The following is a 27,354-nucleotide window of genomic DNA, read 5'->3' as shown; positions in this document are numbered from 1 at the left end:
TCTTTCCTGAAGAATCCTAGAAGAATCAGGCCACAGGGCTTTGCCTGCTTATCACAAAACCCTTTCAACACATCTAACATACCAGCAGACCCATGGCCGACAACAGCAAAACCTCCAGAATCCTGCATAGCACTTGAATAGTTAAATCTATTTCAGCACAAAACCCCCTATCTCCTCATTCCAAGTAGGTGTTGATGCCTTACCCTGGTGGGGTTTTTTTTGTTGGTTTTTTTTTTTTTTAAAAAAAAAAGTTGTGTAAATAAGAGCTTCTATAAAGCTGGTTTAGAGAGTTTGCACTCTGGATAACTCCACTGAGAGCAAGGTAAAAGCCCTGACAGCTCAGGATTGGGTTCATTGCTTTTTCCCCTCAAACAGCTGAAGTTTCAAGGAGGTGTCCCAGGAATCTGAACAGAGGTGTGGCTGTAAGCCTGATGTCTTGGGGATCTTCAGCTCTTGTCTACCATTGGGATGAGATATTTACCTGCTCACCGCGGGGCTCTGGTGCCTTGCTCTAAAATACGGAGCCCAGGACTGCCAGAGCCAGACTGTGGTGGGCAGGAGAGGTGACCCAAGCCTCATCCCACCTGCCAACTCTCACATTCCTGGTTAAGCACACCTTTCTCTCACCTTTGTGAAACAGGCCCGTTAGTTAGTTAGCTGCAGCTTTATTCATCTTTACAAACCTCTGCAGCTAACTGGCAGCTAGCTGATTTCACTGCCCTTTGCAGCCACTAAATTAATTGTTTATTTATAAATACCTTTTCAAGCTTCACAGGCAGTGCTGGCAGGCAGCCATCACAGCTCCAAAGCCAGGTGCATGGTCTGAAAACAGAGGGGGGAGGCCCTGTGAGGGGATCCTGCGAGGAAATCCTGTGAGATTTCTTAAGGCAAAAAAAAACCCCCAAACCCACAACCATTTCTTAAGGCAAAAACCCCAGATCCACTTATGGGACTTCATGCCATTTTCCTTCACGTCTACCAAAACAACACCAATTGCCATACCGTAGCAGAGTTTATGCTTCCCTTCCTAGGCCGTTTCTCCTAATCATCTGAGGTATACAAGGGCCACCAGTGATGACAAAGAGTCTGTCCACTTTTTCTGTGTGAAAGGGTCACCCTCAATCTTGCTCCCGTGTCTTAATAGACACCCCGAAGGAGAACGCTGAAGAACCTCCACTCCAGTAGAATGTCCAGGTCCCATGCCACAACGTTTCAAAAGCTCATACATCCAATAGCTAAACAAAACCTGGCAAACAAAACTGAACAGAGGCAAAATCCAGCAAATAAAATCCAAGAGAGGTGCAGATTAGCAATAGCGAGTATCCGGGTTCTGCGCATCCCCGTCTATAGCATATGGATTACACAAGTTGCACTTCAAATAGCCCGGTGGGACTCTAACCCACAATGCGGTACGACATCTTTGTAAGCAGCCTCAGCATTTATGACCAATGTCGCCGTTATCCCAAAGAGCTGTCACGGAGACTCACCCGGCCAGGGAATCGCAGGGCCTCCCCACAAATACTCTGGCGTGTGCTTGGAGTCCTCACGATCCCTGTGGTCTGTCGAGGTTCTGGAAAGCGGGTCCCATCTGGGTCACCAGATTCTCTTCCCAACAATCGTAAGCGGGAAAACTCTCCCAGGCAAAGGAGAGTTTGGAAAGCTGACAGCAGTTTAATGCTGCTCTGGCGCATGGGGGATTTTTCCTCCTAACATGCACACCCGGTTCTCGAGGGTCCACATTGTATACCAGGAAGTGTTTGCATATGCAGAGGACATTGCATCTACCTTGTCCTTTTCATGGGGGGACTTCTGCTGTCAGGCCCGGTAGAGCTGAATGAGGGGGGTACCTGGGAGGCTGGTCCTATCCCAGCCTGAGGGATGTGGAAGCTGCTCTTCCCATGCTTTTCTTGCTGCATTCCAAAGAGCCAGAGACACAAAGGCACACAGACACTGGCACAATGCATGTGAAGGGCAAACCAGATTGACAGGAACAGAATTGCATGTCTACCAGTGAAACAGCAGCACACGTTTGCTCCTGAGAAACAAAAGCACAGCGTGTTCACAGATGCCTCACATGACAGAATGGAAATGAAGTCTGTGGCATATGTGGGGCTCGAAGGCAAGCTCCTTGCCCAAATCCTCAGTGCAACCCTTGGGTCTTTGCCCCGTGGCAGGCAGCAGCGCCTGGCTCCCGGCTCTGCCTGCTAACAGCTCACAGGAAAAACCAAGCGTGGCGGCGCAGCCTCTTTGCGAAGGTCACTGCCGCCCTGCTCTTGGCAGCCCTTTGCCACCTGCTCCTGCCCAATAAAGAGACACACAACAGAGAACGCAACCACTAGAGGCAGCACGCGCGTGCTTGGCTCTTGAAGAGACACTCTCTTGATGGTCGTGGCAGGCAAGCAGTGACGGGCAAGCCAAATAAGCCAAGCCTAGCCCAGCAGTGCCAACCTTCCTGCACGCAGCACAGGCAAAGGCACACGCAGCACAGTCCTCACTGGCTATGTCAGCCACAGCAACGCCCTCTGGCAGGCTTCGTGTCCCTGCTCTCTCTGGGTTGGATTGTGGTTCTGGAGCAACACTGAAGAGGGCAGCTGTGGCACCTGCTATGCACGGCCGAGGACATACAATCAGAACGCCAAAGAAGGCGCCTTCGAAGTCCAATGCTGTAAAACAGACATTAGAATCCCCTGTCGCTGTTAAGAAAGTGGGAGGATTAGGCAGCACCGGGTGTTGGTCAATCGCTATTTGATTAACAGCCCTTAGATGTTGTACTACATGCTGCTCCTGGGCATGTGGCTTTGCAACATCCCCTGTTTTAGGCAATTATGACTTCTAGGCTCCAGTCCGAGCCAGGATTCCAACTTCATAGGATACTGGGTTTTGTCTTAGCGGCTTCACTCCCGGTTTCAATTCCACACTTGCTGGTGCTGCTGGGCTGAGCAACCCCCTGGCCCAAGGCAGGTGCTGCCGTGTGGACACAAGCTCTGCCACCTAGGAGGGTCCCAGTGTGCAGGGCTTTTCGGATGGCAGCAAGGCGGTCACAGGCCATGACGCTCAGAAGTAAAGACTCTGCACGGAGATAGTTCAAGCTGAAAATCATTCGGTAAATATGCAGACCTTGCAACTGGTGCTTCAGCACTTGTGTTTAACGGACTGACTAACAAGGACGCTACGGTCTGCACGTGTCGATACCGATCGACTAGCTACGTTGTAAGCAAGAACTATGTTGTCTGCAAGATGTACGAGCCGGGAAGAGAACCAGTACAACCTGGCTCTGCGCTTGCTGGTGTGGACTCCTCAGCACTGCGCGCCAAAGGGAAAAGTACATCCTGAGGAAGGGTGCGAGCCTTCCTCCCAGAGAGCCCAGCCCAGGACCAGCAGGTGTCAATGCACCCGCGCCAGAGTGAGGAGGCTTATGATACTGAGTTCCTGGACCGAATGGTAATAACCCCGCCTTTTCTCGGGAATCTAATGAATACGTATGCTTCTGTGTAATAGGGATCTGCTTACTTAAGCCCTGGGTGTGCAAGTGAGGAGGAGCGATCCCCCTTGCAGCCGGAGCCCCGATAAACATACCTGCTTGATAAGCCTCCTTGAGTTGTAGAGTTTGATTCCGCACGTCAGCACCAATCAAGAAGGCTACAAAGACCTGTGCAGCACATGCCGAGTAGGAGATGGCCCCGTGTCCTGGTTTCAGCTGGCATGGAGTTAACTTTCTTCTTCGTAGCTAGTGAAGTGCTGTGTTTTGGCTATGATGTGAGAACAATGTTGGTAGCCGCACTGATGTTTTCGGTTGTTGCTGCCTAGCGTTTCTGCTAAGTCAAGGCCTTTTTGGTTTCTTGTGCCTTGCCAGCCAGAGTGATGGAGGGGCACAAGAGACTGGGAAGGGACACAGCCAGGTCAGCTGACCTGAACCAGCCACAGAGGTATTCCGTCCCGTGGGACGTCATGCTTGGTATAGAAACTTGGAGGGTTAGCTGGTGGGGGGATTCTTGCTCAGGGACTGGCTGGGCATCGGTCAGCGGGTGGTGAGCAGTTGTACTGGGCATCATTTCCTTTTTTTCCTTCTCCCTTCCTTTTGATTTTACCCTTTTCCCCCACCTTTCCATCCTAATCGTTATTGGTGTTCTTCTTCTTCTTCTTGGTATTGTTACTGTTGTTCTTCACTCTTTCTTCTGTTTAAATTATTACATTGTTCTTATCTCAACCCTCCACTTTTACATTGCTTTCTGATTCTCCTCCCCACCCCTCAGGGTGTGTGGGGGGGGGAGTGCGCAAGTGGCTGCGTGGCGTTTGGTTGCCGGTAGCGTTTGGTTGCCGGCCGGGGTTAAACCGCGACACAGGATGGAAATGAAGTCTGTGGCATATGTGGGGCTCGAAGGCAAGCTCCTTCCCCAAATCCTCAGTGCAACCCTTGGGTCTTTCCAGACGCGTCTGTCCTGGGTCACGAGAGTCCAGTTTCAAGGTCACTTGTGGCTCATCCACAAGTGCAGCGGGATCCCACCAGGAGCTGGCCAAAGACGTTCTGTGTTTCCAGCTCCTTTCCCCAAGCCCTCCAGCCCGTGATGACCTGTGTTCCCTTCCTCCAGTGCAGCCTCCCCCTCCTCCCTGAGCAGGCCCACTTTCAGCCCTTTGCAGGGACTCTTTCCCTTTGTGCCCGCCTTGTCTGCCTGCAGCCTGCCTCGCTTGGCAGGTGCCGGGCGTGGAAGTCCTTGCCTCGCACAGGAGACTGACTTGAGCTGAAGCCTGGTTTGCTGTGAGCACCGAAACATTTTATTTCAAGCACGTGGTCAGCCTCATCAGGTGTGTGCATCCCGAGGCACGGGCGCAGGGCAGAGCAGCCCTTTGACGCTGAGGTGGCCTTTGCATCGGCAGGCATTGCCCCAAAGGAAACGGTGGTGGCACACTGCAGCCTGCCCTGCGTGCCGTTTGTCCTGCTGCTCACACCGTTTTTCCCCTTAGGTACTGCAGGAGCTCCTGCAGCCGGCTAAAGAAGTCCAGCAGCTTCTGGACTGGAAACGGGCAGGAGCCGCCCGACTGCGCTGCTGTGGGCCTTGGCCTCGGAACGGGGCTTGAGGTGGTGACAAAATGACTCCAAGCGCGTGCTGTTGGAGTAGCCCTCACTGCTGGGCGCAGGCCCATCTGTAGCAGGATCCAGTCGTAGAAGTGCTGAGTGGAGGTGTAGACTCCGGGCTGCCTGGCTCGGGCACAGCCTCTCCCCCAGCTGGTGACACCAACAAGCCAGAAGTAGTCTGCACTGCTGTCTTGGCACACGAGAGGCCCACCGCTGTCCCCCTGCAGAGGAGGAGAGAGGACAAAGGGGTTGTTGGGTGGCCAGCGTCAGCACGGGGGTTGGCTCCTTCTCTCTGACGGCACCTGCCGGAGCTGTGTTCCCTGCAGAGCGAGGCTGTGTCGAGCGAGCCTTGCCTGGGAAGGGGTGGTGGGCTTGTAAGGTGGGGCTGGCTCTCCTCACTGCACGGTGATGGTGGGTGTGTGGAAGAGAGCTGTGGCAGGCTTGGGATGGGGAGCCGTGGGCTGCCAGGAACACTAGGAGGGCTTTCTGGGCAGAGTGCCATGCCTCTGGGACAAGAGGGGCACTGGGCAGGGGCCTGCCGATGGGGAAGGGGGTATAAGCCCCCCCGGCGGTGGGGACCTGAAGTGGGAGGGGCACTGGCCAGGCCAAGCACATGCCGGGCCATGTTGGCGTAGTTGCGTGTGGCGGGGCTGCCTGTGCTATGGGGCTTGGCTCGTAGCACGCTCCTACCTGGCAGGTGTCAATGCCGCCCTGCGGATAGCCAGCACAGACGTTGTGCGTGTGGATGGCCCCTCTGTACCACCGGCTGCTGTTACAGACGTTGACATCAATGAGGCGGACCTGGGCCTCCTGCAGCACATCCGTTGATCGTCCAGCTGTGAGCACAGGAAGGAATTAGCAAGCAGCAGCTCACTGGCACTTCTCCTCCCCTGCCTGGCGGAATCCCTTGCCTCGCCCGCGCTTGGCTTTGCATCCTGAGAGGCGTTATAGCGGCATTTGCCTTCCGCCTTGCTCTGGGGAAAGGGCTCAGGCCCATCTCTCAAGAGGCATACGTCCCCGCAGGCTGACTCGGGCTCTGGCCTCTGCTGTCAGGAAGCCCAAGCAATGGCCCCGAGCGTGCCAAGCTTGTGCTCGGCACGCGAGTACTTCCGCGGTACTCACATCTTGCAGTCGTGGCACCCCAGCCGCTGATGTAGCAGTTTTTCAGCTGCGAGACTCTCAGCGAGGCATCGGGCACGCAGGCAAGCTGAACGTAGGCGTTGCACTGCACAGGCTGGTCCAGCTCCAGCAAGGCAATGTCGTTCCTCTGCGTGATGTTACTGTAGCCTTGGTGAAGGAGCAGCCGCTTGATGTTGCGCACCTGGGCCTCAGGGCCCAGCTGAGTCAGCCGCGTGGCACCGATCACCACGCGCCACATGGTGATGTAGCTGGAAGGGAAATGGGGAGAGGACTCAGAGGGAGCACAGCCACGTGCTGCAGCAGCCCAGCTGTTGCCCTGCCTTCCGCTTGACGAGGGAGAGAGGAGAGCAGCGCTCGGGAGGGTGTGACTGGCCTCGCGTGCCTTAGGCTCAAGGAGCACCCAGGCCCTGGGTGTCCTGCGAGGAAACGGGGCGGGAGTAGCCCGTGCTGCTGCGCACGGGGCAAGCGCTAGTGTTGTGGGGCTATGCGCGTTCCCGGTGGCGCCTTACCTGGCCTCGATGAAGCAGTGGGCTGCTGTCAGGACCCACTGTGCGCTGATGAGGGAGCCTCCGCAGGTATGACCCGTGCCCGCTTGCCAGGGATTCTGGATGCTGACGATCCAGGGCCAGGCCCCTGCCTGGGCATCTGTGCCACCCACGACGCGCGACATGCCGTACTGAAAAGCCATGGGCCGGAGCCCGCAGGTCCCTCTGTAAAGAGAAACTCCTTAGTGTCCTGCTGGATGGCTGGCGCCCCTACGGCTCACGGTCAGCCGTCTTCCCTCCCCACAAGGCGCTGCCTGGCCAGCAGGGCTGGGGAAGCCTGTGGGGCACGTGTGTGTCCACACCCTGCCTCTTTCTGCTTTAGCCCCGTAGGTGAGTACTGCCAACAGCCTGCGTGCTGGCAAGGAAATGAGCCTCCCACACTGGCTGCCCTCCAGCCAAGCCCACAAGGGCTTGCCCAAGCTCCCTCCCAGAGCCTCGGGCCACTTACCCACAGCTGTCCCATGTGCCGTACGCAGGACAGCACATGGCCAGCAGGATGAGGAGGAGGCGCAGCAAATCCATCCCTGCCAGTGACACGTGGCAGCTGCAAGGAGGAGGGCTTGTCACCGCCAGTGCAGCCGCCAACATACTGCCCCCTGAACGCGCGTTGCCCAGGATGCCCTTGGCCCCGGGGGTGATGTCACAGAGTGGCTGGTTGCCACGGGGCTGGGCGTGGTGGCCTCTGCGGGGAGGGGGGGCGACAGGAGGGGTTCCAAGCAGGACGGGAGGCAGGAGCTGGGATCGCGCAGCCCCCACAGAGCCCCGCGGAATGCTCCCTTTGCGCGATGAGGGTGAGCAGGCCCCGTGGCAGGCAGCAGCGCCTGGCTCCCGGCTCTGCCTGCTAACAGCTCACAGGAAAAACCAAGCGTGGCGGCGCAGCCTCTTTGCGAAGGTCACTGCCGCCCTGCTCTCGGCAGCCCTTTGACACCTGCTCCTGCCCAATAAAAGAGACACACAACAGAGAACGCAACCACTAGAGGCAGCACGCGCGTGCTTGGCTCTTGAAGAGACACTCTCTTGATGGTCGTGGCAGGCAAGCAGTGACGGGCAAGCCAAATAAGCCAAGCCTAGCCCAGCAGTGCCAACCTTCCTGCACGCAGCACAGGGAAAGGCACACGCAGCACAGTCCTCACTGGCTATGTCAGCCACAGCAACGCCCTCTGGCAGGCTTCGTGTCCCTGCTCTCTCTGGGTTGGATTGTGGTTCTGGAGCAACACTGCAGAGGGCAGCTGTGGCACCTGCTATGCACGGCCGAGGACATACAATCAGAACGCCAAAAAGGCGCCTTCGAAGTCCAATGCTGTAAAACAGACATTAGAATCCCCTGTCGCTGTTAAGAAAGTGGGAGGATTAGGCAGCACCGGGTGTTGGTCAATCGCTATTTGATTAACAGCCCTTAGATGTTGTACTACATGCTGCTCCTGGGCATGTGGCTTTGCAACAACCCCTGTTTTAGGCAATTATGACTTCTAGGCTCCAGTCCGAGCCAGGATTCCAACTTCATAGGATACTGGGTTTGTCTTAGCGGCTTCGCTCCCGGTTTCAATTCCACACTTGCTGGTGCTGCTGGGCTGAGCAACCCCCTGGCCCAAGGCAGGTGCTGCCGTGTGGACACAAGCTCTGCCACCTAGGAGGGTCCCAGTGTGCAGGGCTTTTCGGATGGCAGCAAGGCGGTCACAGGCCATGACGCTCAGAAGTAAAGACTCTGCACGGAGATAGTTCAAGCTGAAAATCATTCGGTAAATATGCAGACCTTGCAACTGGTGCTTCAGCACTTGTGTTTAACAGACTGACTAACAAGGACGCTACGGTCTGCACGTGTCGATACCGATCGACTAGCTACGTTGTAAGCAAGAACTATGTTGTCTGCAAGATGTACGAGCCGGGAAGAGAACCAGTACAACCTGGCTCTGCGCTTGCTGGTGTGGACTCCTCAGCACTGCGCGCCAAAGGGAAAAGTACATCCTGAGGAAGGGTGCGAGCCTTCCTCCCAGAGAGCCCAGCCCAGGACCAGCAGGTGTCAATGCACCCGCGCCAGAGTGAGGAGGCTTATGATACTGAGTTCCTGGACCAAATGGTAATAACCCCGCCTTTTCTTGGGAATTTTAATGAATATGTATGCTTCTGTGTAATAGGGATCTGCTTACTTAAGCCCTGGGTGTGCAAGTGAGGAGGAGCGATCCCCCTTGCAGCCGGAGCCCCGATAAACATACCTGCTTGATAACCCTCCTTGAGTTGTAGAGTTTGATTCCGCACGTCAGCACCAATCAAGAAGGCTACAAAGACCTGTGCAGCACATGCCGAGTAGGAGATGGCCCCGTGTCCTGGTTTCAGCTGGCATGGAGTTAACTTTCTTCTTCGTAGCTAGTGAAGTGCTGTGTTTTGGCTATGATGTGAGAACAATGTTGGTAGCCGCACTGATGTTTTCGGTTGTTGCTGCCTAGCGTTTCTGCTAAGTCAAGGCCTTTTTGGTTTCTTGGGCCTTGCCAGCCAGAGTGTTGGAGGGGCACAAGAGACTGGGAAGGGACACAGCCAGGTCAGCTGACCTGAACCAGCCACAGAGGTATTCCGTCCCGTGGGACATCATGCTTGGCATAGAAACTTGGAGGGTTAGCTGGCAGGGGGATTCTTGCTCAGGGACTGGCTGGGCATCGGTCAGCGGGTGGTGAGCAGTTGTACTGGGCATCATTTCCTTTTTTTCCTTCTCCCTTCCTTTTGATTTTACCCTTTTCCCCCACCTTTCCATCCTAATCGTTATTGTTGTTCTTCTTCTTCTTCTTGGTATTGTTACTGTTGTTCTTCACTCTTTCTTCTGTTTAAATTATTACATTGTTCTTATCTCAACCCTCCAGCTTTACATTGCTTTCTGATTCTCCTCTCCACCCCTCCGGGTGGGGGGGAGTGTGCGGCGAATGAGGAGACGGGACGCAGCTTGATGCAAACAAATGTTGGTTTATTGTACAGGAGCACAACTTTATATACACTTTCAAAGGCTGCGCGTCTTAAACCAATTGGTTCCTGAGGCTAAGCCTTGCATACTAGGCAATCCCTGATTGGCGGCTAATTAACAGCAAGGTGTTGCCTTTCCTTGGCGCCAACTTTGGCGCCATCCGTTTCCCGCTCCCCTGTGCTCTGCAAACAGGCCTCATCATGTTAATTGCTGTCTAGACAAGCTCATCATGTTGATTGTTGTCTAGACAAGCCCGAGCACATTCCCCTCAGCTAACTGATTGCCACGCATGGTCCTAGTTTCCAGCCTGCTCCTGCATCTCCCCCTTCCTGTTACACAAAAGAACCCCTGAAACCGAGCAAAAACAAGGCACAAGTAATAGAACAAATAAAAAACCAACTAAGACATGATATCAATGTCAAAATAACCCACTGTCCTTGTTCCGTACAATTTTACAATTTCCCCTTTTTGCTTTTTGAACAGCTAGTACCAGGTTTGCCATGTTCTGCAGGGCCCTTGCAAACATGACAGCAACCAAGGTAATAGCAAACGAACAATACTGCCAATTGAGTGAATGAATGCTAAAAAGGCTGAAATTTTCTCAGATTTTCATAACATGTTGCTGCAGTGGGGCGCCTAAAATCCACGCAGCACATACCATCAAAATCCTCACAGCCATGTCCCTGAACCAACAACAAAGGCAGTAGCAATTTTGACTCACATTCTTAACTGCCTACCAAACAAGGTGATTTAACTCTTTAATGCTTTTCCTACTGTTACTCTGGGTAAGATAAGAACTGCTGCGATACGTTCCTATCATAGCCTCCTACTACATTAACATCTACAGAAAAACAATTATCGACAAAGTGTAAACAATATCATCTTTCTTTTAAATTAACATTATACATAGATGGAAGGGCACACCAAACAAGAACTGGTTCAATCAAAAAGTTCGAAACATCAAACATCGCATGCCTTCTTTGAACACACCTCTGGGGTCATTCCCTTCATTCCCTCTCTTTTTTATGCAAAGAGAGACACTTTACCATAACAGAGAAGCCCCTATTTACATCTCTGACCCCGGACACAAACCGCAGCTGTATGCGCCACCAGGCTCAGGGCAGAAATCATTCATGTAGTTACATAACTATATCTAAACAGTAATCTTCACACAGTTTTTATTTCATTCTGTAGGGTCGGTGTCGGTATCAGTTGTCTGCAATAAAGGTTCACGGAAAGGTCTTACATTCTTCGCTGGGATCCATCGAGGTCCTTTTTCTGTAGAGACACAAGCATAACCTTTTCCCCATGTAACAAGAGGATATGGTCCCATAATTTTACCTGTTTCTGGATCTCGGACCAATACTGGGGCTTTAACCTGTGCCTCGAAAGAGGTATTTGCAGTGAAATGTCGAACTATCGGTGGATTGTTATCTATTAAAGAACAATTCAAAAAATTAAAAACATACAATGCTTTCTGTAACCGTTCCTCCGGAACAGCCATTCCCATTCCCCCTTTTTGTTGTTGTAATAAACGCTTTAGAGACTGATGAGACCGTTCAATGAGAGATTGACCGGTGGGGGAATGAGGAATGCCAGTAATATGAGTTACACCCCATAGAGCAAAAAAGGTTTTTATAGTGGTTGAAACATAAGCTGGACCATTATCTGTCTTTATCTTTAAGGGAATACCCAAAGTAGCAAAAGCACGCATTAAATGTCTACAAACATCTCGTGCTTTTTCTCCTGTGTGACAAGAGGCAAACAAGGCACCTGAAAATGTATCAGTGGAAGAGTGGATATATTTAAGGTTACCAAATTCAGAATAATGTGTGACATCTGTTTGCCATAATTGTAGGCTTTGTAATCCTCTAGGATTAACTCCTGTAGCAATTGATAGGAAAGAGTGTTTTTGGCAATCAGGACAGACAGCAATAATATTTGATGCCTGTTGAGAAGTAAGGTCAAACTGTCGCTTAAGAGCTCCAGCATTTTGATGGAAAAAAGAGTGACTTAGTTTAGCTTGTGCAATACGGTCTGGCAGTACTTGAACTGGTAATGTCAGTAGATCAGCTCGTCGATTGCCTTCTGCAAGAAAACCAGGTAGTGAGGTATGAGACCTAATATGCATAACAAAATAAGGTGCAGATCGAGAGTCCAAAAGGAAAATAAGTTCCTGTAACAGGGTAAAAAGTTGTGAATGTGAAACATTCCGCAGCACAGAAGCTTCAGCTTGTGTAACAATACCTGCAACATAAGCAGAATCAGTAACAAGGTTGAGTGGTACGTTCCATTTTCGGAAAACATGAACAACTGCATTCAGTTCTACTATTTGAGGTGAACCGGAGACTGTCTCTATATCCGAATCCCATTGTCTCCGTTGATCATCCCACCACAGAAGAACAGATTTATGTGATTTGCCTGATCCATCTGTAAAGACAGTAAGCGCCTGTAAGGGTTGTTCGCTTCTTCTGGGTTTTAACATCAGACGAAAATCAATGTTAAACAGTTTGTGTGAAGGTGGATGAGAAGTTATTTGGCCTGTATAGTCGGCAAGTGCCATAACAAAGGTGTCTGATTGCTGATAAAGCCATTTTAAGTATACTGTTGTTATTGGTAGACAAATACAGACAAAATCCTTCCCTGATAAGGTTAACAGGCGTGATCTAGCTTTAACAATCAGAGAGGCAAACATTTCATGTTGTGTCAAAATAGTTTTTGTAGGCTGGTTAGGTAAAAAGATCCATTCAATAATTAACAGGGGGTCCGAGTTCTGAAGATCCCATTGAAATATCAGGGCATAAGGCTGTCGTACAGGGTTTAAAATAATCAAGTAAAAAGGTAATTCAGGGGCCCATCGGTGGGCCTGTCGAGAAGCGATAGCTGAGGCAACCTTTTGTAAAGATGTATCTGCTTCAGGGTTAAGATTACGTGGAGAACAAAGATTAGTGTCCCCTTTTAGTAGGTCAAACAAAGGACCCAAGTCTGTATTAGAAATTCCCAATAATGGTCGAACCCAATTTATTGTTCCCAGTAATTTTTGTGCATCATGCAGGTTTCTTACATTGGTATTGATCTGCAATGGTTGAGGAATAATAGTTTGTGCTCTTAGTCGCCAGCCCAGATATTTCCAAGGGGGAAACTTTTGGACCTTTTCTGGTGCTATACAGAGACCTGCCAAATTCACGGCATCTATGACAAGGTCTACAGCTTTCTCCATGACTTCGTGATGTTGTGCTGCCACTAAAAGGTCATCCATATAATGATACAATAACACAGTAGGCATAGCATTTTGGACAGGACTGAGTATTTTCGCAACATACCATTGACACATTGTAGGGCTATTTTTCATACCTTGTGGCAGTACAACCCACTGATATCTCTGCAACGGAGCTTGCATGTTGATGCTTGGAATGGAAAAGGCAAATTTTGGTGTATCATCTAGATGCAATGGGATACTGAAAAAACAATCTTTAAGATCTATGACAGTTAGATGCCAGTGTCGAGGGATCATAGTTGGAGACGGGAGCCCGGGTTGGAGGGCTCCCATATCTTCCATAGCATCATTAATTTTTCTGAGATCATGGAGCAAGCGCCACTTGCCAGTTTGTTTTTTAATAACAAAAACTGGTGAATTCCATGGGCTGGTAGAGGGCACAATGTGTCCTTTGGACAGTTGTTCTGAGACTAAGTTTTGAAGTGCGCGAAGTTTTTCCAAAGGAAGGGGCCATTGATCCACCCAAATAGGAACATCAGACTTCCAAGTTATTTTTAGGGTGTCACGCACTTCAATGGCCCCATCTAAAAATGTGTACGGATAGACATTCCCCATTGTGACAATACATCACGTCCCCACAAAACCAGAGGGACATGTGGCTTCTGTTAAACCTTTTGTGCTACCTGTCCCTTGAATTTGAATTAGTTCCAAACTCTGACGACTATTACCGGTCCCCCCTATCCCAGCCAGTGCCTGAGAGACATTAGTCAGTGGCCATTGCGGAGGCCATTTGGCTTGAGAAATTACTGTGACATCAGCTCCAGTGTCAATGAACCCATTTAGTGCTATTTGTTGGTCATTGTAAATAAGGGTACACTGATACATAGGTCGCTGTGGAGAAATGGATTGTACCCACAAAATGTGAGGTAACCCTGTAGATCCAAAACCTCCTTTCCTCTGCGGAGGGTGATCAGAGGTAAGAGAGCTTACCCCTGCCGGGATCAAAATCAATTGCGCTATTCTACTACCTTGAGGTATCGTACAAGGTGGAAATGGAGTCCATGCCATAATTTTAATTTCGTCTACACTGTCAGAGTCAATAACACCTGGTAAAACAAATAGACCAGACAATGTTGTGGAAGATCTACCAATTAATAGAGCCTGTGTATCAGGGGGTAATGGTCCTTTGACATTTGTTGATAATAAATGAACCGAGGAATCGAGCAACGTTACTGCGTGTGAGGTTGCCAGGTCCAATCCTGCGCTGCCTGAGGTTGCTGGACAGAGACTTGAGGTGTCGGTGCTTCTCTCCGAGCTTGTTGAAATGTCAGCTGTGGCATTTGTGTCTGCGCGCGTCGCTGCCCCGCGCTCTGCGGTCCGTTTCCCTGTATCGGTTGTCCCTGGAAATCATACTTAGATCGACATTGATTAGCATAATGACGCCCTTTCTGACATGTCGGACAAACTCCAGGACCAGGAGGTTGTTGTTTATTCCCCGCAGCCCGCGCAAGACAATTTCTCTTTAAATGGCCAGGATTACCACAACCATAGCAATTCCCCACACCACGCATTGTTGCAAAAGCAGCAGCCATAGCTTCAAACTTATGGTCAACCGTACCGATTCGGTTACATGCTTCCACCATTTCCACCAGAGTGGGGTTTGGGTTGGGAAGAGACTTCAATAACCTTTTACAATCAGCATTAGCATTTTCAACAGCTAGTTTTGTTAGCAATATATCCCGAGCTTCTGCATTATCTACTTGACGTTCCAAAGCCTGTTTTAGTCTATCAATAAACTGCATATAAGGTTCTCGAGACTCCTGAGTGATGTTAGTAAAAGCTTTTTGTGGCTTTTGTACATCAGGAACCTGGAAAAAAGCCTTTTTTGCCTCTTCTCTAATTGCCTCGAGAGCCGCACGGGGGCAGTGTTGAGCCTGTGTTACCGGATCAACATGTGCCCCGGTGCCCGTAAGATGTTCTATTGTTAGTGCAGCTAATACAGGATCATTATGATGAACATACGTGAGCAGGAGTGCTTGCAGTCCTCCTCTCCAATGCGACTCCCACAACGTATACTGAGTCGGGGTTAGTAACAATCGTGCTAAAGATTTCAAATCATGAGGAATCATGATATAAGTATCAAACACAGAAGATAACAGGCTTATAAAATAGGGAGAAGAAATACCATGTTCCGTAACCGTGCGGCGCAGTTCTTTAACAACCGAAAAAGAAAGAGCCTCCCATCGTGCTCCCCCTGCCCGACCCTGAGAATACAAGACCGGAGCAACTATAGTTTTAGCCATGTCCAAATCCCCCTCCTTTAAGGCTTGTTTCTTTATTTTTGTCCACACATCACGTAGATCAGGAGGGTATAAATCAGGTTCTTTTTCACGGTCTATCGGTCCTGGGTCAAAAGGATCTTCTTCTGGCGGATACCCCACTGCATTGACACCCAGGGGTCTAGAGCACTGTGACTTAGAGGCTGATGAGGAAAGAGCTGTAGGAGCTTGCGATTCCTCCTCCTCTCCTTCCTCTGCTTTCATAGTCTCAAAAATAGCTCTCCACGAAGAGAGCAGACGGTGGGACTCAGTATTGCCTTTTGTCGCAGAATCCCATAATTTCACCCCTGTGTCGTCCCAAAGTTCCCGCGTAAAAATTGTAGATGCAGTCACTGCGGGCATATTTACTTGCACCCACCTGAGCATTGCTTTAAGGTCTTGTCCAGAGATATTTTTCTTATGTTTATTAAGAAGACCTTTCATAAGCTCATAAACGTCTCCTTCTGGGGACGAAGCCTGATTCCCCATTACAGATTCCCCACAGCTCACCTCTCACCTCCGGAGGGATTTCTGGCCAGCTCCTGCTTCCTTTCAGCAGATAATTCAAAGTTCTGTGGGATTCGCTGCATGTCGCTCAGATACGCGATTCGAGAGCCCTTCATGTTAGATCCTTAAACGTATCACGTCGGGGTCACCAATTTGCGGCGAATGAGGAGACGGGACGCAGCTTGATGCAAGCAAATGTTGGTTTATTGTACAGGAGCACAACTTTATATACACTTTCAAAGGCTGCGCGTCTTAAACCAATTGGTTCCTGAGGCTAAGCCTTGCATACTAGGCAATCCCTGATTGGCGGCTAATTAACAGCAAGGTGTTGCCTTTCCTTGGCGCCAACTTTGGCGCCATCCGTTTCCCGCTCCCCTGTGCTCTGCAAACAGGCCTCATCATGTTAATTGCTGTCTAGACAAGCTCATCATGTTGATTGTTGTCTAGACAAGCCCAAGCACATTCCCCTCAGCTAACTGATTGCCACGCATGGTCCTAGTTTCCAGCCTGCTCCTGCAGGAGTGCGCAAGTGGCTGCGTGGCGTTTGGTTGCCGGTAGCGTCTGGTTGCGGGCCGGGGTTAAACCGCGACACAGGATGGAAATGAAGTCTGTGGCATATGTGGGGCTCGAAGGCAAGCTCCTTCCCCAAATCCTCAGTGCAACCCTTGGGTCTTTCCAGACGTGTCTGTCCTGGGTCATGAGAGTCCAGTTTCAAGGTCACTTGTGGCTCATCCACAAGCGCAGCGGGATCCCACCAGGAGCTGGCCAAAGACGTTCTGTGTTTCCAGCTCCTTTCCCTAAGCCTTCCAGCCCGTGATGACCTGTGTTCCCTTCCTCCAGTGCAGCCTCCCCCTCCTCCCTGAGCAGGCCCACTTTCAGCCCTTTGCAGGGACTCTTTCCCTTTGTGCCCGCCTTGTCTGCCTGCAGCCTGCCTCGCTTGGCAGGTGCCGGGCGTGGAAGTCCTTGCCTCGCACAGGAGACTGACTTGAGCTGAAGCCTGGTTTGCTGTGAGCACCGAAACATTTTATTTCAAGCACGTGGTCAGCCTCATCAGGTGTGTGCGTCCCGAGGCACGGGCGCAGGGCAGAGCAGCCCTTTGACGCTGAGGTGGCCTTTGCATCGGCAGGCATTGCCCCAAAGGAAACGGTGGTGGCACACTGCAGCCTGCCCTGCGTGCCGTTTGTCCTGCTGCTCACACCGTTTTTCCCCTTAGGTACTGCAGGAGCTCCTGCAGCCGGCTAAAGAAGTCCAGCAGCTTCTGGACTGGAAACGGGCAGGAGCCGCCCGACTGCACTGCTGTGGGCCTTGGCCTCGGAACGGGGCTTGACGTGGTGACAAAATGACTCCAAGCGCGTGCTGTTGGAGTAGCCCTCACTGCTGGGCGCAGGCCCATCTGTAGCAGGATCCAGTCGTAGAAGTGCTGAGTGGAGGTGTAGACTCCGGGCTGCCTGGCTCGGGCACAGCCTCTCCCCCAGCTGGTGACACCAACAAGCCAGAAGTAGTCTGCACTGCTGTCTTGGCACACGAGAGGCCCACCGCTGTCCCCCTGCAGAGGAGGAGAGAGGACAAAGGGGTTGTTGGGTGGCCAGCGTCAGCACGGGGGTTGGCTCCTTCTCTCTGACGGCACCTGCCGGAGCTGTGTTCCCTGCAGAGCGAGGCTGTGTCGAGCGAGCCTTGCCTGGGAAGGGGTGGTGGGCTTGTAAGGTGGGGCTGGCTCTCCTCACTGCACGGTGATGGTGAGTGTGTGGAAGAGAGCTGTGGCAGGCTTGGGATGGGGAGCCGTGGGCTGCCAGGAACACTAGGAGGGCTTTCTGGGCAGAGTGCCATGCCTGGGGCTGGCTCTCCTCACTGCACGGTGATGGTGAGTGTGTGGAAGAGTGCTGTGGCAGGCTTGGGATGGGGAGCCGTGGGCTGCCAGGAACACTAGGAGGGCTTTCTGGGCAGAGTGCCATGCCTCTGGGACAAGAGGGGCACTGGGCAGGGGCCTGCCGATGGGGAAGGGGGTATAAGCCCCCCCGGCGGTGGGGACCTGAAGTGGGAGGGGCACTGGCCAGGCCAAGCACATGCCGGGCCATGTTGGCGTAGTTGCGTGTGGCGGGGCTGCCTGTGCTACGGGGCTTGGCTCATAGCACGCTCCTACCTGGCAGGTGTCAATGCTGCCCTGCGGATAGCCAGCACAGACGTTGTGCGTGTGGATGGCCCCTCTGTACCACCGGCTGCTGTTACAGACGTTGACATCAATGAGGCGGACCTGGGCCTCCTGCAGCACATCCGTTGATCGTCCAGCTGTGAGCACAGGAAGGAATTAGCAAGCAGCAGCTCACTGGCACTTCTCCTCCCCTGCCTGGCGGAATCCCTTGCCTCGCCCGCGCTTGGCTTTGCATCCTGAGAGGCGTTATAGCGGCATTTGCCTTCCGCCTTGCTCTGGGGAAAGGGCTCAGGCCCATCTCTCAAGAGGCATACGTCCCCGCAGGCTGACTCGGGCTCTGGCCTCTGCTGTCAGGAAGCCCAAGCAATGGCCCCGAGCGTGCCAAGCTTGCGCTCGGCACACGAGTACTTCCGCGGTACTCACATCTTGCAGTCGTGGCACCCCAGCCACTGATGTAGCAGTTTTTCAGCTGCGAGACTCTCAGCGAGGCATCGGGCACGCAGGCAAGCTGAACGTAGGCGTTGCACTGCACAGGCTGGTCCAGCTCCAGCAAGGCAATGTCGTTCCTCTGCGTGATGTTACTGTAGCCTTGGTGAAGGAGCAGCCGCTTGATGTTGCGCACCTGGGCCTCAGGGCCCAGCTGAGTCAGCCGCGTGGCACCGATCACCACGCGCCACATGGTGATGTAGCTGGAAGGCAAATGGGGAGAGGACTCAGAGGGAGCACAGCCACGTGCTGCAGCAGCCCAGCCGTTGCCCTGCCTTCCGCTTGACGAGGGAGAGAGGAGAGCAGCGCTCGGGAGGGTGTGACTGGCCTCGCGTGCCTTAGGCTCAAGGAGCACCCAGGCCCTGGGTGTCCTGCGAGGAAACGGGGCGGGAGTAGCCTGTGCTGCTGCGCACGGGGCAAGCGCTAGTGTTGTGGGGCTATGCGTGTTCCCGGTGGCGCCTTACCTGGCCTCGATGAAGCAGTGGGCTGCTGTCAGGACCCACTGTGCGCTGATGAGGGAGCCTCCGCAGGTATGACCCGTGCCCGCTTGCCAGGGATTCTGGATGCTGACGATCCAGGGCCAGGCCCCTGCCTGGGCATCTGTGCCACCCACGACGCGCGACGTGCCGTACTGAAAAGCCATGGGCCGGAGCCCGCAGGTCCCTCTGTAAAGAGAAACTCCTTAGTGTCCTGCTGGATGGCTGGCGCCCCTACGGCTCACGGTCAGCCGTCTTCCCTCCCCACAAGGCGCTGCCTGGCCAGCAGGGCTGGGGAAGCCTGTGGGGCACGTGTGTGTCCACACCCTGCCTCTTTCTGCTTTAGCCCCGTAGGTGAGTACTGCCGACAGCCTGCGTGCTGGCAAGGAAATGAGCCTCCCACACTGGCTGCCCTCCAGCCAAGCCCACAAAGGGCTTGCCCAAGCTCCCTCCCAGAGCCTCGGGCCACTTACCCACAGCTGTCCCATGTGCCGTACGCAGGACAGCACATGGCCAGCAGGATGAGGAGGAGGCGCAGCAAATCCATCCCTGCCAGTGACACGTGGCAGCTGCAAGGAGGAGGGCTTGTCACCGCCAGTGCAGCCGCCAACATACTGCCCCCCGAACTCGCGTTGCCCAGGATGCCCTTGGCCCCGGGGGTGATGTCACAGAGTGGCTGGTTGCCACGGGGCTGGGCGTGGTGGCCTCTGCGGGGAGGGGGGGCAACAGGAGGGGTTCCAAGCAGGACGGGAGGCAGGAGCTGGGATCGCACAGCCCCCACAGAGCCCCGTGGAATGCTCCCTTTGCGCGATGAGGGTGGGCAGGCCCCGTGGCAGGCAGCAGCGCCTGGCTCCCGGCTCTGCCTGCTAACAGCTCACAGGAAAAACCAAGCGTGGCGGCGCTACCTCTTTGCGAAGGTCACTGCCGCCCTGCTCTCAGCAGCCCTTTGCCACCTGCTCCTGCCCAATAAAGAGACACACAACAGAGAACGCAACCACTAGAGGCAGCACGCGCGTGCTTGGCTCTTGAAGAGACACTCTCTTGATGGTCGTGGCAGGCAAGCAGTGACGGGCAAGCCTAATAAGCCAAGCCTAGCCCAGCAGTGCCAACCTTCCTGCACGCAGCACAGGGAAAGGCACACGCAGCACAGTCCTCACTGGCTATGTCAGCCACAGCAACGCCCTCTGGCAGGCTTCGTGTCCCTGCTCTCTTTGGGTTGGATTGTGGTTCTGGAGCAACACTGCAGAGGGCAGCTGTGGCACCTGCTATGCACGGCCGAGGACATACAATCAGAACGCCAAAAAGGCGCCTTCGAAGTCCAATGCTGTAAAACAGACATTAGAATCCCCTGTCGCTGTTAAGAAAGTGGGAGGATTAGGCAGCACCGGGTGTTGGTCAATCGCTATTTGATTAACAGCCCTTAGATGTTGTACTACATGCTGCTCCTGGGCATGTGGCTTTGCAACAACCCCTGTTTTAGGCAATTATGACTTCTAGGCTCCAGTCCGAGCCAGGATTCCAACTTCATAGGATACTGGGTTTGTCTTAGCGGCTTCGCTCCCGGTTTCAATTCCACACTTCCCGGTGCTGCTGGGCTGAGCAACCCCCTGGCCCAAGGCAGCTGCTGCCGTGTGGACACAAGCTCTGCCACCTAGGAGGGTCCCAGTGTGCAGGGCTTTTCGGATGGCAGCAAGGCGGTCACAGGCCATGACGCTCAGAAGTAAAGACTCTGCACGGAGATAGTTCAAGCTGAAAATCATTCGGTAAATATGCAGACCTTGCAACTGGTGCTTCAGCACTTGTGTTTAACAGACTGACTAACAAGGACACTACGGTCTGCACGTGTCGATACCGATCGACTAGCTACGTTGTAAGCAAGAACTATGTTGTCTGCAAGATGTACGAGCCGGGAAGAGAACCAGTACAACCTGGCTCTGCGCTTGCTGGTGTGGACTCCTCAGCACTGCGCGCCAAAGGGAAAAGTACATCCTGAGGAAGGGTGCGAGCCTTCCTCCCAGAGAGCCCAGCCCAGGACCAGCAGGTGTCAATGCACCCGCGCCAGAGTGAGGAGGCTTATGATACCGAGTTCCTGGACCGAATGGTAATAACCCCGCCTTTTCTCGGGAATCTAATGAATATGTATGCTTCTGTGTAATAGGGATCTGCTTACTTAAGCCCTGGGTGTGCAAGTGAGGAGGAGCGATCCCCCTTGCAGCCGGAGCCCCGATAAACATACCTGCTTGATAAGCCTCCTTGAGTTGTAGAGTTTGATTCCGCACGTCAGCACCAATCAAGAAGGCTACAAAGACCTGTGCAGCACATGCCGAGTAGGAGATGGCCCCGTGTCCTGGTTTCAGCTGGCATGGAGTTAACTTTCTTCTTCGTAGCTAGTGAAGTGCTGTGTTTTGGCTATGATGTGAGAACAATGTTGGTAGCCGCACTGATGTTTTCGGTTGTTGCTGCCTAGCGTTTCTGCTAAGTCAAGGCCTTTTTGGTTTCTTGGGCCTTGCCAGCCAGAGTGCTGGAGGGGCACAAGAGACTGGGAAGGGACACAGGCAGGTCAGCTGACCTGAACCAGCCACAGAGGTATTCCATCCCGTGGGACGTCATGCTTGGTATAGAAACTTGGAGGGTTAGCTGGTGGGGGGATTCTTGCTCAGGGACTGGCTGGGCATCGGTCAGCGGGTGGTGAGCAGTTGTACTGGGCATCATTTCCTTTTTTTCCTTCTCCCTTCCTTTTGATTTTACCCTTTTCCCCCACCTTTCCATCCTAATCGTTATTGTTGCTCTTCTTCTTCTTCTTGGTATTGTTACTGTTGTTCTTCACTCTTTCTTCTGTTTAAATTATTACATTGTTCTTATCTCAACCCTCCACTTTTACATTGCTTTCTGATTCTCCTCCCCACCCCTCAGGGTGTGGGGGGGGGGAGTGCGCAAGTGGCTGCGTGGCGTTTGGTTGCCGGTAGTGTTTGGTTGCCGGCCGGGGTTAAACCGCGACACAGGATGGAAATGAAGTCTGTGGCATATGTGGGGCTCGAAGGCAAGCTCCTTCCCCAAATCCTCAGTGCAACCCTTGGGTCTTTCCAGACGCGTCTGTCCTGGGTCACGAGAGTCCAGTTTCAAGGTCACTTGTGGCTCATCCACAAGCGCAGCGGGATCCCACCAGGAGCTGGCCAAAGACGTTCTGTGTTTCCAGCTCCTTTCCCCAAGCCCTCCAGCCCGTGATGACCTGTGTTCCCTTCCTCCCCCAGTGCAGCCTCCCCCTCCTCCCTGAGCAGGCCCACTTTCAGCCCTTTGCAGGGACTCTTTCCCTTTGTGCCCGCCTTGTCTGCCTGCAGCCTGCCTCGCTTGGCAGGTGCCGGGCGTGGACGTCCTTGCCTCGCACAGGAGACTGACTTGAGCTGAAGCCTGGTTTGCTGTGAGCACCGAAACATTTTATTTCAAGCACGTGGTCAGCCTCATCAGGTGTGTGCGTCCCGAGGCACGGGCGCAGGGCAGAGCAGCCCTTTGACGCTGAGGTGGCCTTTGCATCGGCAGGCATTGCCCCAAAGGAAATGGTGGTGGCACACTGCAGCCTGCCCTGCGTGCCGTTTGTCCTGCTGCTCACACCGTTTTTCCCCTTAGGTACTGCAGGAGCTCCTGCAGCCGGCTAAAGAAGTCCAGCAGCTTCTGGACTGGAAACGGGCAGGAGCCGCCCGACTGCGCTGCTGTGGGCCTTGGCCTCGGAACGGGGCTTGAGGTGGTGACAAAATGACTCCAAGCGCGTGCTGTTGGAGTAGCCCTCACTGCTGGGCGCAGGCCCATCTGTAGCAGGATCCAGTCGTAGAAGTGCTGAGTGGAGGTGTAGACTCCGGGCTGCCTGGCTCGGGCACAGCCTCTCCCCCAGCTGGTGACACCAACAAGCCAGAAGTAGTCTGCACTGCTGTCTTGGCACACGAGAGGCCCACCGCTGTCCCCCTGCAGAGGAGGAGAGAGGACAAAGGGGTTGTTGGGTGGCCAGCGTCAGCACGGGGGTTGGCTCCTTCTCTCTGACGGCACCTGCCGGAGCTGTGTTCCCTGCAGAGCGAGGCTGTGTCGAGCGAGCCTTGCCTGGGAAGGGGTGGTGGGCTTGTAAGGTGGGGCTGGCTCTCCTCACTGCACGGTGATGGTGGGTGTGTGGAAGAGAGCTGTGGCAGGCTTGGGATGGGGAGCCGTGGGCTGCCAGGAACACTAGGAGGGCTTTCTGGGCAGAGTGCCATGCCTCTGGGACAAGAGGGGCACTGGGCAGGGGCCTGCCGATGGGGAAGGGGGTATAAGCCCCCCCGGCGGTGGGGACCTGAAGTGGGAGGGGCACTGGCCAGGCCAAGCACATGCTGGGCCATGTTGGCGTAGTTGCGTGTGGCGGGGCTGCCTGTGCTACGGGGCTTGGCTCGTAGCACGCTCCTACCTGGCAGGTGTCAATGCCGCCCTGCGGATAGCCAGCACAGACGTTGTGCGTGTGGATGGCCCCTCTGTACCACCGGCTGCTGTTACAGACGTTGACATCAATGAGGCGGACCTGGGCCTCCTGCAGCACATCCGTTGATCGTCCAGCTGTGAGCACAGGAAGGAATTAGCAAGCAGCAGCTCACTGGCACTTCTCCTCCCCTGCCTGGCGGAATCCCTTGCCTCGCCCGCGCTTGGCTTTGCATCCTGAGAGGCGTTATAGCGGCATTTGCCTTCCGCCTTGCTCTGGGGAAAGGGCTCAGGCCCATCTCTCAAGAGGCATACGTCCCCGCAGGCTGACTCGGGCTCTGGCCTCTGCTGTCAGGAAGCCCAAGCAATGGCCCCGAGCGTGCCAAGCTTGCGCTCGGCACACGAGTACTTCCGCGGTACTCACATCTTGCAGTCGTGGCACCCCAGCCACTGATGTAGCAGTTTTTCAGCTGCGAGACTCTCAGCGAGGCATCGGGCACGCAGGCAAGCTGAACGTAGGCGTTGCACTGCACAGGCTGGTCCAGCTCCAGCAAGGCAATGTCGTTCCTCTGCGTGATGTTACTGTAGCCTTGGTGAAGGAGCAGCCGCTTGATGTTGCGCACCTGGGCCTCAGGGCCCAGCTGAGTCAGCCGCGTGGCACCGATCACCACGCGCCACATGGTGATGTAGCTGGAAGGCAAATGGGGAGAGGACTCAGAGGGAGCACAGCCACGTGCTGCAGCAGCCCAGCCGTTGCCCTGCCTTCCGCTTGACGAGGGAGAGAGGAGAGCAGCGCTCGGGAGGGTGTGACTGGCCTCGCGTGCCTTAGGCTCAAGGAGCACCCAGGCCCTGGGTGTCCTGCGAGGAAACGGGGCGGGAGTAGCCTGTGCTGCTGCGCACGGGGCAAGCGCTAGTGTTGTGGGGCTATGCGTGTTCCCGGTGGCGCCTTACCTGGCCTCGATGAAGCAGTGGGCTGCTGTCAGGACCCACTGTGCGCTGATGAGGGAGCCTCCGCAGGTATGACCCGTGCCCGCTTGCCAGGGATTCTGGATGCTGACGATCCAGGGCCAGGCCCCTGCCTGGGCATCTGTGCCACCCACGACGCGCGACGTGCCGTACTGAAAAGCCATGGGCCGGAGCCCGCAGGTCCCTCTGTAAAGAGAAACTCCTTAGTGTCCTGCTGGATGGCTGGCGCCCCTACGGCTCACGGTCAGCCGTCTTCCCTCCCCACAAGGCGCTGCCTGGCCAGCAGGGCTGGGGAAGCCTGTGGGGCACGTGTGTGTCCACACCCTGCCTCTTTCTGCTTTAGCCCCGTAGGTGAGTACTGCCGACAGCCTGCGTGCTGGCAAGGAAATGAGCCTCCCACACTGGCTGCCCTCCAGCCAAGCCCACAAAGGGCTTGCCCAAGCTCCCTCCCAGAGCCTCGGGCCACTTACCCACAGCTGTCCCATGTGCCGTACGCAGGACAGCACATGGCCAGCAGGATGAGGAGGAGGCGCAGCAAATCCATCCCTGCCAGTGACACGTGGCAGCTGCAAGGAGGAGGGCTTGTCACCGCCAGTGCAGCCGCCAACATACTGCCCCCCGAACTCGCGTTGCCCAGGATGCCCTTGGCCCCGGGGGTGATGTCACAGAGTGGCTGGTTGCCACGGGGCTGGGCGTGGTGGCCTCTGCGGGGAGGGGGGGCAACAGGAGGGGTTCCAAGGAGGACGGGAGGCAGGAGCTGGGATCGCACAGCCCCCACAGAGCCCCGTGGAATGCTCCCTTTGCGCGATGAGGGTGGGCAGGCCCCGTGGCAGGCAGCAGCGCCTGGCTCCCGGCTCTGCCTGCTAACAGCTCACAGGAAAAACCAAGCGTGGCGGCGCTACCTCTTTGCGAAGGTCACTGCCGCCCTGCTCTCAGCAGCCCTTTGCCACCTGCTCCTGCCCAATAAAGAGACACACAACAGAGAACGCAACCACTAGAGGCAGCACGCGCGTGCTTGGCTCTTGAAGAGACACTCTCTTGATGGTCGTGGCAGGCAAGCAGTGACGGGCAAGCCTAATAAGCCAAGCCTAGCCCAGCAGTGCCAACCTTCCTGCACGCAGCACAGGGAAAGGCACACGCAGCACAGTCCTCACTGGCTATGTCAGCCACAGCAACGCCCTCTGGCAGGCTTCGTGTCCCTGCTCTCTTTGGGTTGGATTGTGGTTCTGGAGCAACACTGCAGAGGGCAGCTGTGGCACCTGCTATGCACGGCCGAGGACATACAATCAGAACGCCAAAAAGGCGCCTTCGAAGTCCAATGCTGTAAAACAGACATTAGAATCCCCTGTCGCTGTTAAGAAAGTGGGAGGATTAGGCAGCACCGGGTGTTGGTCAATCGCTATTTGATTAACAGCCCTTAGATGTTGTACTACATGCTGCTCCTGGGCATGTGGCTTTGCAACAACCCCTGTTTTAGGCAATTATGACTTCTAGGCTCCAGTCCGAGCCAGGATTCCAACTTCATAGGATACTGGGTTTGTCTTAGCGGCTTCGCTCCCGGTTTCAATTCCACACTTCCCGGTGCTGCTGGGCTGAGCAACCCCCTGGCCCAAGGCAGCTGCTGCCGTGTGGACACAAGCTCTGCCACCTAGGAGGGTCCCAGTGTGCAGGGCTTTTCGGATGGCAGCAAGGCGGTCACAGGCCATGACGCTCAGAAGTAAAGACTCTGCACGGAGATAGTTCAAGCTGAAAATCATTCGGTAAATATGCAGACCTTGCAACTGGTGCTTCAGCACTTGTGTTTAACAGACTGACTAACAAGGACACTACGGTCTGCACGTGTCGATACCGATCGACTAGCTACGTTGTAAGCAAGAACTATGTTGTCTGCAAGATGTACGAGCCGGGAAGAGAACCAGTACAACCTGGCTCTGCGCTTGCTGGTGTGGACTCCTCAGCACTGCGCGCCAAAGGGAAAAGTACATCCTGAGGAAGGGTGCGAGCCTTCCTCCCAGAGAGCCCAGCCCAGGACCAGCAGGTGTCAATGCACCCGCGCCAGAGTGAGGAGGCTTATGATACCGAGTTCCTGGACCGAATGGTAATAACCCCGCCTTTTCTCGGGAATCTAATGAATATGTATGCTTCTGTGTAATAGGGATCTGCTTACTTAAGCCCTGGGTGTGCAAGTGAGGAGGAGCGATCCCCCTTGCAGCCGGAGCCCCGATAAACATACCTGCTTGATAAGCCTCCTTGAGTTGTAGAGTTTGATTCCGCACGTCAGCACCAATCAAGAAGGCTACAAAGACCTGTGCAGCACATGCCGAGTAGGAGATGGCCCCGTGTCCTGGTTTCAGCTGGCATGGAGTTAACTTTCTTCTTCGTAGCTAGTGAAGTGCTGTGTTTTGGCTATGATGTGAGAACAATGTTGGTAGCCGCACTGATGTTTTCGGTTGTTGCTGCCTAGCGTTTCTGCTAAGTCAAGGCCTTTTTGGTTTCTTGGGCCTTGCCAGCCAGAGTGCTGGAGGGGCACAAGAGACTGGGAAGGGACACAGGCAGGTCAGCTGACCTGAACCAGCCACAGAGGTATTCCATCCCGTGGGACGTCATGCTTGGTATAGAAACTTGGAGGGTTAGCTGGTGGGGGGATTCTTGCTCAGGGACTGGCTGGGCATCGGTCAGCGGGTGGTGAGCAGTTGTACTGGGCATCATTTCCTTTTTTTCCTTCTCCCTTCCTTTTGATTTTACCCTTTTCCCCCACCTTTCCATCCTAATCGTTATTGTTGCTCTTCTTCTTCTTCTTGGTATTGTTACTGTTGTTCTTCACTCTTTCTTCTGTTTAAATTATTACATTGTTCTTATCTCAACCCTCCACTTTTACATTGCTTTCTGATTCTCCTCCCCACCCCTCAGGGTGTGGGGGGGGGGAGTGCGCAAGTGGCTGCGTGGCGTTTGGTTGCCGGTAGTGTTTGGTTGCCGGCCGGGGTTAAACCGCGACACAGGATGGAAATGAAGTCTGTGGCATATGTGGGGCTCGAAGGCAAGCTCCTTCCCCAAATCCTCAGTGCAACCCTTGGGTCTTTCCAGACGCGTCT

At 54.2% G+C, this 27,354-nt stretch overlaps 3 protein-coding genes across 3 annotated transcripts; all 3 read right to left on the bottom strand.

The window, feature by feature from the left end:
• Positions 1 to 4,941: 4,941 nt before the first annotated feature.
• Positions 4,942 to 7,281, bottom strand: LOC129784126 (acrosin-like). Its single transcript, XM_055799924.1, has 5 exons — positions 7,208 to 7,281; positions 6,724 to 6,924; positions 6,197 to 6,462; positions 5,765 to 5,910; positions 4,942 to 5,295 (listed from the first exon to the last, which is right to left on the bottom strand). Exons 1-5 carry the CDS (start codon positions 7,279 to 7,281, stop codon positions 4,942 to 4,944), a joined length of 1,041 nt encoding a protein of 346 aa, XP_055655899.1.
• A 9,662-nt stretch (positions 7,282 to 16,943) lies between these two features.
• On the bottom strand, positions 16,944 to 19,409 carry LOC129784125 (acrosin-like). Its single transcript, XM_055799923.1, has 6 exons — positions 19,359 to 19,409; positions 19,189 to 19,241; positions 18,851 to 19,051; positions 18,315 to 18,589; positions 17,892 to 18,037; positions 16,944 to 17,297 (listed from the first exon to the last, which is right to left on the bottom strand). Exons 1-6 carry the CDS (start codon positions 19,407 to 19,409, stop codon positions 16,944 to 16,946), a joined length of 1,080 nt encoding a protein of 359 aa, XP_055655898.1.
• Positions 19,410 to 22,465: 3,056 nt separating this feature from the next.
• On the bottom strand, positions 22,466 to 24,806 carry LOC129784124 (acrosin-like). The gene is made up of 5 exons (XM_055799921.1): positions 24,733 to 24,806; positions 24,248 to 24,448; positions 23,721 to 23,986; positions 23,289 to 23,434; positions 22,466 to 22,819 (listed from the first exon to the last, which is right to left on the bottom strand). The coding sequence occupies exons 1-5, from the start codon at positions 24,804 to 24,806 to the stop codon at positions 22,466 to 22,468; spliced, it is 1,041 nt and encodes a 346-aa protein (XP_055655896.1).
• Positions 24,807 to 27,354: the final 2,548 nt, after the last annotated feature.

This window comes from Falco peregrinus, chromosome 3 (assembly GCF_023634155.1).
Source record: "Falco peregrinus isolate bFalPer1 chromosome 3, bFalPer1.pri, whole genome shotgun sequence".
NCBI classification, from domain to species: domain Eukaryota; kingdom Metazoa; phylum Chordata; class Aves; order Falconiformes; family Falconidae; genus Falco; species Falco peregrinus.
The sequence above is the reverse complement of the archived record's forward strand: the minus strand, read 5'-3'. Positions and strand labels throughout refer to the sequence as shown.

Coding starts and splice junctions, on each gene's coding strand:
- LOC129784124 (XM_055799921.1), bottom strand. CDS start 24,806: ATGGATTTGCTGCGCCTCCTCCTCATCCTGCTGGCCATGTGCTGTCCT. Junction 23,987..24,247: donor CACTGCTTCATCGAGGCCAG/GTAAGGCGCCAC, acceptor TTTGCCTTCCAG/CTACATCACCATGTGGCGCG. Junction 23,435..23,720: donor GGGTGCCACGACTGCAAGAT/GTGAGTACCGCG, acceptor CTGTGCTCACAG/CTGGACGATCAACGGATGTG.
- LOC129784125 (XM_055799923.1), bottom strand. CDS start 19,409: ATGGATTTGCTGCGCCTCCTCCTCATCCTGCTGGCCATGTGCTGTCCT. Junction 18,038..18,314: donor GACTGCAAGATGTGAGTACC/GCGGAAGTACTC, acceptor CTGTGCTCACAG/CTGGACGATCAACGGATGTG. Junction 17,298..17,891: donor GCAGCATTGACACCTGCCAG/GTAGGAGCGTGC, acceptor CCTCCTCTGCAG/GGGGACAGCGGTGGGCCTCT.
- LOC129784126 (XM_055799924.1), bottom strand. CDS start 7,281: ATGGATTTGCTGCGCCTCCTCCTCATCCTGCTGGCCATGTGCTGTCCT. Junction 6,925..7,207: donor GGCACATGGGACAGCTGTGG/GTAAGTGGCCCG, acceptor TTCTCTTTACAG/AGGGACCTGCGGGCTCCGGC. Junction 5,911..6,196: donor GGGTGCCACGACTGCAAGAT/GTGAGTACCGCG, acceptor CTGTGCTCACAG/CTGGACGATCAACGGATGTG.